This window comes from Electrona antarctica, assembly GCF_951216825.1.
Source record: "Electrona antarctica genome assembly, chromosome: 4".
NCBI lineage: Eukaryota > Metazoa > Chordata > Actinopteri > Myctophiformes > Myctophidae > Electrona > Electrona antarctica.
In genome coordinates, this window is record NC_136809.1 from 6,015,703 (window position 1) to 6,028,258 (window position 12,556).

The 12,556-nt window shown below is 48.6% G+C and overlaps 1 protein-coding gene across 1 annotated transcript in view; it reads left to right on the forward strand.

Annotated features, from left to right (window-relative positions):
* Positions 1–1,557: 1,557 nt before the first annotated feature.
* Positions 1,558–12,556, forward strand: part of pcdh18a (protocadherin 18a) — a gene marked incomplete at its 5' end in the record, with an annotated part of 17,348 nt that continues 6,349 nt past the window's right edge. Inside the window, 8 exons of the mRNA XM_079499574.1 lie at positions 1,558–2,004; positions 3,667–4,812; positions 5,610–5,757; positions 6,087–6,496; positions 7,457–7,602; positions 8,181–8,526; positions 9,634–9,722; positions 12,410–12,556. The exon at positions 12,410–12,556 is cut by the window's right edge and continues 29 nt beyond it. Of these exons, the coding sequence (XP_079355700.1) occupies positions 1,558–2,004; positions 3,667–4,812; positions 5,610–5,757; positions 6,087–6,496; positions 7,457–7,602; positions 8,181–8,526; positions 9,634–9,722; positions 12,410–12,556 (2,879 nt within the window). The remainder of the gene's footprint in view (positions 2,005–3,666; positions 4,813–5,609; positions 5,758–6,086; positions 6,497–7,456; positions 7,603–8,180; positions 8,527–9,633; positions 9,723–12,409) is intronic.

A 12,556-nucleotide genomic window follows, 5' to 3' on the forward strand; every position in this document is an offset into this window, starting at 1 on the left:
CTGCACACACAACAGGACCAGGGCTGTTCCTCGGCGTGACCAACTCTTAAATGCCATTCATTAGAGTCCGTCTCTCTTTCACCGCAATTTGCCACACAGCTTACTTTCCTTGCCCCCCGTATATAACCTCATCCAGACGGCCCCGCAGATTAGGGAAGAAGATGTGTGAAAAGCAATATTATTTTGGGGGGGGGGTAAAATAAAATGCATACGCTCAGAGAATCTCCGTGCGTGAGTGCATGGAGCATGGGGTACAATAGACGGATTAATGGAATAAATAATGGCAGAAATAACCACGAATGCGAGGCGTCCACATCAGTGCGTAAATTTAACTAAGGGATTTATTATAAACAGAGTCGTGCACTTTTACATGCAAGCGGGGGATTTGGAAAGCATAATGATTTGGGGGTGACTGTATAGGCAGCTATCTGTCTCTCTCTCTCTGTCTCTCTCTCTTGTCTAATGGGAATTTAAATCGTGCCTATGGCTGCGCGTCTCCACGCGCTGTCTGGGGGACACAACACCACCAACCACCAACAGACAGACACCAAGCGGGAGAGAGAGAGTCATAAAACTGTCTTTGTCTTAAACCTTCGACGGCAGTGAAATGAAAACGGCCGACATAAACCTTTCTGAATGAAAGTTTGTCCTGAGTTATTTTGTCCCCCTAGCTATGGCCATTGTCAAGACAGCACGGGAAAGACTGTAGGGCGGAGTCCCCCCCAGTCCGAAGCAAACAAACACGCACGCACGCACGCACTCAGTGACACACACACACACACACACACACACACACACACACACACACACACACACACACGCACACACAAGCTCGCTTCGCTCGCACTTTCTCTTTCCTCATCTTTCCCCCTCTTGCGCCACCTCTCTCCTCCTCCTCCTCCTCCTCCTTGTTCTTCTATCCAAACGTTTTGAGTGGTCACCTCACCGCAACGCAACAGCGCACTGAGCGCAGCAACCAGAACCCATGCACGGCTTCTTGATTTAGGGCTGTCTCTATTCCTGGGAAGAGGAGGACTAGAAGGGGGTTGTGGCTGTTAACCGATCCACGGCTATAGGCGGGCTGTTTTGGGGTAGCCTCAGTGTGCCGAGACGCCTCGAAGCGAACGGAGAGAAGAGCAGAGCAGAGCGGAGCGTTGCAGAGCGCACGGGGCGCACAGAACGAACGGATCTAGGAGTGGGAAAGACGCACGCATTTTAAGCAACACGCAGTTGATTCTATGATACCCTCACTAACCATGCACTGCCTGTGAGTTACTAACAGATCGAAGACGAGGACGGGGAATCAAATGTTGTCTTTTGGTTTTTGATTATTCTGCAAATGACTGAAGCTCAAGGCTGTATTTCGAATGTTTTTTATTTTCCTGGCTCAGCAGCAGCACTGCAGAGAATGCAATGCAACCACCGCGGATTGAATGAAGAAGGAGACGCGCATTTCCTAAGTTTGAACGGGATTTTTTGAACTGATTTGTTATTTTTTTGGTGCTATTTTTGGTGCTATTTTTATATTGGATGGGTTTTGGCTGTCACCGTTCCAAAATGGAACAACAAAGCAGCAATAACGCGAAGAAGCAGGGAACCACCTCTACTCCCATCACCACCACCACCCACAGCCACCACCACCGAATGTGGAAAGTTACCGTTGTTTTTCTGGCACTGCTGGCGTCGACGCAACACCACGGCGTTACGGGCAAGACGCTTCGGTACCAGATCTTCGAGGAGCAGAAGGTGGGCACGGTGATCGCCCGGCTCAAGGAGGACGTGGCGGACGTGCTGGCCAAACTTCCCAGCGGCGTGTCGCTGCGCTTCCGAGCCATGCAGCGCGGCGGCAGCGCGGCGCTGCTGACGGTGCGCGAGCAGGACGGGGAGATCAGCGTCAGGACCAAGATAGATCGCGAGAGGCTGTGCGAGAAGAACACCAACTGCTCCATCCAGTTCGACGTGCTCACGCTGCCCACGGAGCACCTGCAGCTGTTCCACATCGAGGTATAAACGGCTACTGATTGAATTGATTGATTGGTTGATTGATTGATTGATTGAACTCTTGAGAGCGTAAAATGAAACCAATGGACCCGTTAATGGACCCGTAACGGTCCCAAGAGTTAAAGATCTATATTCCATTTGGTTACCATAGCTGGGGACCACCTGAAACCCCCTCAGGGACCACTGGTGGTCCCCGGACCACTGGTTGAAAACCACTGGATTGATTGATTGATTGATTGACTTCTATAAAGACAGGAAATCGTCATATAAACAAAGTAAAAAGGAACAAAAAAAGAAAGGGGAGAAACAAGTACAGTATGCCTGGGGAAAAATGGGGGGGGTGTGTGTGTGTGTGTGTGTGTGTGTGTGTGTGTGTGTGTGTGTGTGTGTGTTGGGGGGGGGGGGGGTGGGAGGATTGCAGACGCCTTTGAAAGCGGTTTTGAAGGAGTCGAGGGATTCACAGCCAGTCTTAATGGCTGTTGGCATAGGGGCGTTCCGTTCCACATTTTGGTGGCATGGGAGCGATATTCATTTAATCCCTTGTTTGAGCCGAATCTGGGTTGCACGTTTGTTGCACTCCCTCTGGTGTTGTGAGAGTGGAAGTATAGTATTTAGACAGGTACATGCATATTGGTGGTGTAGCGAACTAACGTGTAGACATAGCACTCTAGCAATAATGGATTGCATTTTTATAGCATTTTTCCAAGTGCTCAAAGCGCTTTACAATGGTTCATTCATTCATACATTGGGAGATGAAGCGACGAACAGTCGACGTCAGCGTCCTCACTTCCCACATTCACACACCAATGGTGGAAAGCTCACACCGACCGATTCATTGGAGGCAATGTAGGGTTCAGTGTCTTGCCCACAAGGGCACTTCGACATGTGGACAGGAGGAGACCGGGATTTGAACCGCTGACCCAAGGATCATTTGGAACGACCTGCTCTACCTCCTGAGCCACAGCCACCCTATATACTATATATAGTTTCATTGTTTCACTGTTGTGAAATGTTTTTGTTTGTGCTTACTTAGCTCTGGTCCATATAGCCTTATAGACTTAGTCTTAGTCTTAAAGGTTTCATGACATTCATTTTCATTTATTTTTATTTTTCAGTTTTCTTTTTAGGTTTTATGACCTACAATTACACCCACACAATCTGAACTTTGAACATTCAGTGGATTTTCTGTGGTCTGGGGTTTTCTCTTTGTGTTTTGAAGCCATGTGTTGTTATGTTATATATGGGAGTTGTGGACTGTTACATCACAGGTGTGGACTGTGATGTAACAGTCAACAGGCAAATCAGAGCACTTGTTTGAGCCTAATTATTCAGAAAACACCAGACCACAGAAAATCTACTGAATGTTCACAGTTTTTGTGGGTGCAATTAGCCCTTCACTAAGTCCCTCCCCAACCCATCCTTGTCCAATAGGCACGTTAGCAGCGAAGAAAGCTTGACCTGCATAGCAACCGTTGCTAAACTATTTGGATTGGCATTGGACAATCACTTTTTGGGGTGGGATTTAGTCCTTTTACCTCAGGAACCTAAACAAATAAATAAGAAACATTAAAAAAAAAAATTATGTAAGGCTAGAGCTAGTGCTTACTGTAACTCGCTCTGGATTAAGAGTGTCTGCTAACTGTCCTAAATTGCCAATTCTTACAGGTGGACGTGTTGGACATCAACGACAACGCGCCGCAGTTTGCACGATCCATCATTCCCATCGAGATATCGGAGAGCGCGGCGGTGGGCGCGCGCATCCCGCTGGACAGCGCCACGGACCCCGACGTGGGCGAGAACGCCCTGAGCACGTACGCCCTGGAGACGCCCAGCGACGCCTTCCGGATCGACGTGCAGGCGCGTCCCGACGGCGCCAAGTACGCCGAGCTGGTGGTGCTGCGGGAGCTAGACCGGGAGGTGCGCGCCGCCTACGAACTCAAGTACACGGCGTCCGACGGGGGCGTGCCCCCCAGGACGGGCTCCACCCTCCTCAGGATCAGCGTGTCCGACTCCAACGACAACAGCCCCGTGTTCGACGAGCCGTCGTACGTCATCGACATCCCAGAGAGCGCGCCCGTCGGCACGCTGCTCATCGACTTAAACGCCACGGACGCCGACGAGGGCGCCAACGGCAAGATCGTCTACTCGTTCAGCAGCCACGTGTCGCCCAAGATCATGGAGACGTTCCGGATAAACCCCGACAGCGGCCGCCTGACGCTGGTGCGCCGCGTCGACTACGAGAGCGTGGCGTCGTACGACATCGACGTGCAGGCGCAGGACATGGGCCCCAACTCCATGCCGGCGCACTGCAAGATCCAGGTGAAGGTGGTGGACGTCAACGACAACAAGCCGGACATCAGCATCAACCTCATGTCCTCCGGGGCGATGGGCGGCAAGGAGGACGCCGCCTACATATCGGAGGCGTCGCCGCCCGACACCTTCGTGGCGCTGGTGCGCGTGGAGGACGCCGACTCGGGCGTCAACGGCGAGGTGGTGTGCAAGCTCCACGGCCAGGGCCACTTCAAGCTGCAGAAGTCCTACGAGAACAACTACATGATCCTGACCAACGTGACGCTGGACCGCGAGAAGCGCTCCGAGTACAGCCTGACGGTGGTGGCGGAGGACCGCGGCACGGCGCCGGGGAGCCTCTCCACGGTCAAGCACTTCACGGTGCACGTGACGGACGAGAACGACAACGCGCCGCGCTTCGACAAGGGCCGCTACGAGATCTTCAAGTCGGAGAACAACGCGCCCGGCGCCTACCTGACCTCGCTGGTGGCCAGCGATCCCGACCTGGACGTCAATGGACAGGTGAGCTATTGGTGGATGTTGTGCTTATCTTAACACTAGAGTTGTCTGTGAGGTCTTTCTGGCCCATTTTGAGATTTTGAAGTGGATTATCTTTGCCTGTGAAGCTCTCAGAAGGTTCCCCTTCTATGACTTTTCCTAAATACTATTCAATTTCGGTCAAAATGACCCCTGTCCTCTTTCCTCCCGCACGGGATTGTACTTCACACCTCCAGAAAGGCAAAGGCTCTACCCCGCTGGGGGGTTGAAGGTGTCAAAGCCTCTGGAGACAGTAGCCAATAACATTGCAGGTATTTTTGACCTTGAGTCAGCTTGTGTGGTAGCTGGCCTTACTTCAGTGTTAAAGGGCCACTTCACCCCTTATTGCAACCAGAGTATTGATGTTTAGGACACAAACAACACTTTCCTGGGATTTCTATGTGTGTAATATGTGTGTGTTTTCTTTGTGAAACTAAGTACATTTAGTTGTACTTATAAGTACGCTTTTGAGGTATTTGTAGCTTACTTGAGTATTTGCGATTTTACTCCACTACAACAATTTGAAAACTTTAGTTTCTAGTTACTTTGGAGATTTCAATTTTGATTAGAAAACATACACGTGACTAACCACTATGAGTACCTTGACTCGTAGTACTTTAGGTACATTTTGATGCTGATACTTTTGTACCTTTACCTGAGTACTTTTGAATACGGGACTTCTGCTTGTAACAGAGTACATCTACATTGCAGTATTTATACGTTGACTTAAGTAAAATAAACAAAAATAACATTCGAGTACTTTTTGTTCCCCACCACGGCAGGTGAGCTACTCCATCGTGGAGAACTCCATCCACGGGAGCTCCATCTCCACCTACGTCACCGTCGACCCCTCCAACGGAGCCATCTACGCCCTGCGCACCTTCGACCGCGAGGACGTCTCGCGCATCTCCTTCGTGGTCCAGGCCAAAGGTAAACGTTGTAGGCTTTTTAGAATTGATTTTAAGATTGTGTTATTTTTGTGTTAGGTTTAATGAACTCAATTCCACCCACACAACCTGAACCTTGAACATTCAGTGGAAAACAAGCACAAAAAAAATGAGAAAAATTACAAAAACTTTAATTGAATAATATTTAATAACTAATTTAATAATAGTAATAATAATAATAATACCCGATGTTCATGTTTTAGGGTGAAAAAAAAATCATGGCACTCCATCTTTAAGCACTTTGTAACATTGTTTAAAATAGTTTAAAAAGTTGCTATATAAATACATTTTATTATTATTATTCTTCCCAAGACGCCGGGGTGCCGCCGCTGCAGAGCAACGCCACCGTGGTCCTCAACGTGCTGGACGAGAACGACAACGCTCCGCAGATCGTGGTGCCGCAGCTGTGGAACTTCACGGCCGACGTGCCGGTGTCCCGCTTCACGGAGGCCGGCGGCCTGGTGACGGCGGTGCGCGCCAGCGACCGCGACACGGGCGTCAACGCCGAGCTCTTCTGCTCCATCGCCGCGGGCAACGACGAGGGCTTCTTCACGATGGACGCACGCTCCTGCGAGATCCACGCCAACGCCAGCCTGGCGGGCTTCCCGCGCGAGCGCGCCGACCTCACGGTGGTGGTGCGGGACGGCGGCGCGCCCGAGAGCCTGAGCGCCCGGGCGCTGCTGAAGGTCACCCTCTACGAGAACATGGAGAACCACGTACAGGTATGAAAACGTTCGCTCTGAAAGAATATACAGTATATATTCAAAGATTTGAGCCACATTTTCAAGATTAAAAAAAAAATAGCAGACCTGCAAGCTCGTAGCGCGGCACTCGGTGCCGTGTTACGAGCTTGTAGATCTGCTATTTTTCAATAGCTAAAGTGTAACATAATGCTAAAAACACTGGGTTCCCGCCCAGTGTGGGTTAAACGGATCGTGACATTAAAAAAAAGGTTTTGTGTCAGTAGAATTTCTGTGGTCTGGGGTTTTCTGGCTCAAACAAATGCTCTGATTGGCCTGTGGTCTGTGATGATAACAGTCCACAAATCCCATAAGAATTTGCCCCAGCTGTTGAGAGGGATTTTTGCCTGTTTTCATTGCGGCTCAAAAGGTTTCAGAACACACAGAGAAAACCCCCACAGACCACAGAAAATCCACTGAATGTTAAAAGTTCAGGTTGTGTGGGTGTAATTGAGGCCATAAAACCTAAAAGAAAATAGAAAATAAAATAAAAAATAAAATAAATGTACTGTCATGAAACCTTTAACTACTGTACTTGAGTACAATTGGAGTTTTTTTTTTGACTTTTTAGTTTTTCAAAATATTTTTTTTACATTTGATAAACATACATACTTTATACTTTTGGGTACTTTAAGTACATTTTGACGCCAATACTTTCATACTTTTAGTACAAAAGTACATTCCGGACTTGTACTCGTCACAGAGTATAGTTCTACATTGCCGTATTGATACTTTTTACTTTTGGTGTTATAATTTAGCTATTGAAAAATAGCAGATCTACAAGCTCGTAGCGCGCCACCGAGTGGCGCGCTACGAGCTTGTAGGTCTGCTATTTTTGAAAAATCGTGAAAATATATATTTCAGAAAACTGGAGGATTTAGAAGATTTCTTTTTAATTTCGAGGTCAGGCCTAAATGTCCTTTCTCCCCCGCCGCCGTCCAGGTGATGTCGGACCAGGAGGGTGACGAGTCGTCTCTGGACGCCTCCCTGGTCATCATCATCTCTCTGGGCGCCGTCTGCGCCACGCTGCTGGTCATCATGGTGGTGTTCGCCGCCCGCTGCAGCCGCGACAAGAAGAGAGACCCGCGGTAAGGCTGCACGATATGTCCTTATCGTATATGGGTGTCGAGGTATGGACGATGGCGCAATATCAGTATCGCCAAAAAATAAGGCAACGGTATCGCGATATATCTATCGTCCACTTCTAAAGCCAGCGACATCCCATCCATGCTAGGCTTTCTTACCTTTATTTGTAGTTGTTACGTCCCCACCAAAGAGGTCCAGGTGTTATTTTGTGCAAAAGCGCATTATTGGCTATTTCCCCTAATATAAGCCCTCAATGAATTGAATTGAATTGCATTGAATTTAACGGGGCATTGGGCTTTTGTGCTAATTTGCTTATTTCCATCGCTCGGAAATATTTTTTTTGTATATATCCTCTCTTCATAATGTAAATAGTAGGCTATCCCAAGCGGCAGAATATACTTATTTTTATGGAAATAAGCGAATTAGCACAAAAACCCAACCCCCATTGAGGGCTTATGGTAGGGGAATTAGCCAACAATGTAATGTGTAACGGCAATATCGCATATGGTATCGACGTCAACAATATTTGGCATAGATACCGAGATATTAATCTTTTTGTCCATGTTTTGTCACGTTGCAGCCACTCGTACAACTGCCGCGTGGCCGAGTCGTCCCACACGCACCACCCCAGGAAGCCGTCGCGCCAGGTCCACAAGGGCGACATCACTCTGGTGCCCACGGTCAACGGCACGCTGCCCGTGGCGCGGGCGCACCACCACCGCTCGCCCTCGTCCACGCCCCCCATGGAGCGGCGGGGGGGGCCGGGGGGCCATGGGGGGCCGCCCAATATGATGGGCAGCCTGCAGCGGGGCGGCCACGGCGGCGGGCATAGCCGGCAGTCCCTGAACAGCCTGGTGACCATATCGTCCAACCACATCCCCGAGAGCTTCGCCCTGGAGCTGGCGCACGCCACGCCGCCCGTCGAGGTGAGCGCTCTCAAAGAGGCACGCACACACGCGTGTACAGTACGCGCGCACGCACACTGATTTTCTGTCACTCTCTGTCACCCTGTCCCTCTGTTTCTCTGCCCCCCTCACTCTCATTCTCACTCTCTCTCATTCTCACTCTCTCTCACACGCAGGCAGACAGACAGACAGACAGACACACACTCATTTTCTGTCACTCTGTCACTCTCTGTTTCTCTCTGTTTCTCTGCCCAATCTCTCCCTCCCTCCCTCCCGCACGCACGCACGCACGCACGCACGCACGCACGCATGCACGCACGCATGTTTTCTGTCACTCTGTTTCTCTGCCCCCTCTTTCACTCTCTCTATCTATCTATCTCTCTCTCTCTCTCTCTCTCTCTCTCTCTCTCTCTCTCTCTCTCACACTCACACGCACGCACACACGCACGCATGCACGCACGCAAGCATGCACGCGCGCACAAACACAAACACACAACCACATCGGCATCTCACAGCTGTTTTGTGCAAAAAAAAGATTATGCTCATCTGGATGATATCTGGGCGGTGACTCTTAACCAATGGCAGCGCTGCTATTACCGTAGTGCAAACCGATGCTCATTAATACTGTTTATTAGATGTGTCTTTGTCTTAATCTTGTTTACATCCTGTCAACAACAATCACCTCCATCATAACCGTGACTCACCCCCTCCCCATCCAGTCATACTGTACGTCCCCCCACCCCCTCCCCATCCAGTCATACGTCTCCATATCTCCATCTAGAGACCCCCACCCCCTCCCCATCCAGTCATACGTCTCCATATCTCCATCTAGAGACCCCCCCCACCCTCTCCCCCTTTGGTTTTATCATCGTCCATGTTGTGTCATCCATTTTACAGTGCCCCCCCCCCCCCCCCCACCACCAAGCATCCATTTTGTGTTTACTCATCCATAATAATGTCTTCTGTCTGTGTTTGTCTCCCCATTTCCCCCTCCCCATCCCCCCCTCCTCCCCCCCCTTGTTTTCCATCCGTTACTCATCCCACCCCCACCTCTTCTGTTCCCCCCCTCCCTTTTTGTTTGCTTTATTTTTTCTTTGTTTGTTTTTTTATTTTTATTTTTGGATATAGCAAGTCTCACAGCTTCTGTCCATGCTCCATCAGGGCCAGTACCAGCCCAGACCCAGTTTCCGTGGCAACAAATACTCCCGCAGCTACAGGTAATCCCCCCCCACCCCCCCCCCAAAAAAAGAAAAGAAGAATAAAAAAAATCTAAGGTTTTTATTTGTATTTTTATTTTTAATTAGCCTGGATTCCAGCCTGATTCGCTGTGTTCCGTGGATTTGTTTTGTCACTTCGCTACTCAGTCTGGAAACGGTCCCATCTCCAAGGTACGCTGGACATGTAAAAGGGTGAAATTGACCCGTGGCTTCTGATTGGTCTGCGGTGTGGGTTGGGGGACAAAAAAGCAGTTTGACTTCGTATCAATGTGCAACATGCAGCTACTGCTGTTGCCCTGCAACGTCCCCTTATCATTCACTAAACTCACCCCACACAGCTACTGCTGTTGTCCTGCGACGTCCCCTTATCATTCACTAAACTCACCCCACACAGCAGTAATTTGGTACTACTGAATCGAATTAGTGTTAGTGTACTTTTTACCTTTTTACTCTCGATTCGAGAAGCATGGACAGAGTGACGCTGGCTGATGACGTATCGGCAACAACGTAGCTACGTAACAGGTGACGTTATGAAATTACGAATCTGCTGCCTCCTGCTGGCCAGACTGAGTAGCGACGTGACAATTATACAAATCCACGGAACGCAGCGAATCAGGCTGGAACCCAGGCTATTTTTTAAATCACTTTTGTGTCATTGTGTATCCCATTACTTCCAACAACCTGTTGGCTGATGATGGATCACGATTTCGACAGTGTGTTGGTGTATTGTTTATTTTCTCCATTTCCCAGTTGTTACCATGCCAATATCACTCCGTTCAGAAGTATGTGGCTCATTTGTCTAAATGTCATCCGCTACTCTTCTTCGGGGCTTTGTTTTGGCTTAACATTGACAAATCTGATGCACAGCTAAATCCTTCGTGTTGATGTAAAGGTATTGCTTTGGTAAAAACAGTGCAATAGCTTTATATTCTGACAGTCCTTCTTGATATATAGTGTTTGTTCAGTTAACAGGACTCTGGAGTCTACCTGTCTCTCTATCTATTTAGTAGACAGAAATTGTATTTTCAGACTGGATACCAATTGTATTCAATCAGAACTTGCACAGGACACAGAGTCAAGTCAACGAGTGGAATCGGAAGTGGCGACACAAATTAACGAGCGGACAAAATTGGAACCTCAACTGGAGTGAAATTAAATGACGTTAATTGGTTAAATGGGTTAATTAAATAAGGTTAGGAAGCGAAGACCGTACGGTGGACTCCATGTTGCTCCCTGGAAGGAAAGAAACATGCGCAATTGAGACCAGGAAGTTGTACATGCCCACATTTGTGCATGTACAACCTCCTGGTCTCAATTGCGCAGGTTCCTTCCAGTCTTCGCTTCCTGTCCTCATTTAATAGTCCTTGGACTACATGTTGTCTCAGTAAAGACAGCCCTCCCCCTATCCACAAGGAGGAGCAGTGCACCAAAGCATTGTGGGAATAGTAGTCCAGGAAGGAAGTGAGCCCAGTGTCCATGACATCAGAGACACTGGGTCTCACTGCTAAAATCTAAAATATCTAAAACCACATATTACGCACACATAAAGACCCCCAGGAAAGTGTTCTAAATCTTCTAAACGTCATTAAGATATATATATGTTTTTGCAAAAAGGGTGAAGTGTCCCTTTAACAAATGGATAAAGTAAGTGACACAGAGGATTTCACTGTGTATTAAAGTGGACAGCTGTGCATCATATCTAGGAATGTGTGCCTTCATGAGACGAGGAGGACCGCATCAATCACCTCGTTGTCACCTGCATCATAATATTCTCTTGATAAAAGACCCTAGGTATCCCCGCTTGATAGATTTATTGACGCCCCTGGTGGGCCACGTGTGATAGATTTATGGGTGTGGGTCTTCTACCTGCACGCTTTAGGTTTAGATTTATGGGTGTGGGTCTTCTACCTGCACGCTTTAGGTTTAGATTTATGGGCGCGGTTCTCCCTAGACTGACTCGAAACAGTCACAAGTTTGGCATGATGGATTCATGCCCTGTTATTCTGTCTCCTCCTCTGAGGACACGTTGCCATTTTCATGAATATATCTCGTATATATGGAGCTTTCAGCAGTGGTGGACCGTGGAAAGTACATTTACTTAAGTACTGTACTTAAGTACAATTTGGAGGTATTTTGTACTTCACTTGAGTAATTCTATACCCACTACATCTCAGAGACAACATTGTGTATTTTTACTCCACTATAATGATTTGAAAACTTCAGTTACTACTACTTTGTAGATTTTCATTATTTTTTACAAAACATACATTATACAACAGGTCGTTTCGAGGAAGCAGTCTAATTGGTTGAAACAGCCTTCTAGCCGTGCTTAAACGACGAGTATAGGAACACCTAATCAAAACAAAGAAATCAGCCGCTCTGTTCTGCTCTGTTCTGTACTCTGTAGTTACAGACCAGGGTCCATTTTGGTTCCAAACTATCATTTAGCTGGGGACCCCCTGGAACTCCCTCAAGGACCCCTGGGGGTCCCCTGGAACTCCCTCAGGGACCCCTGGGGACCCCCTGGAACTCCCTCAAGGACCCCTGGGGACCCCCTGGAACTCCCTCAAGGACCCCTGGGGACCCCACTTTGGCAACCATCGGTTTAAAGACCAGGATTACTGCATTTCTTTTTTGTGAGGGTGCCTAAAATTAACAGTATTTCTGCGTGTCTGTCCCTCTCCCAGGTACGCGCTGCAAGACATGGACAAGTTCAGCCTGAAGGACAGTGGTCGTGGGGACAGCGAGGCGGGGGACAGTGACTATGACATGGGACGGGAGTCTCCCGTGGACAGGCTGCTGCTGGGGGACGGCTGCTTCTCGGACCTGATGCA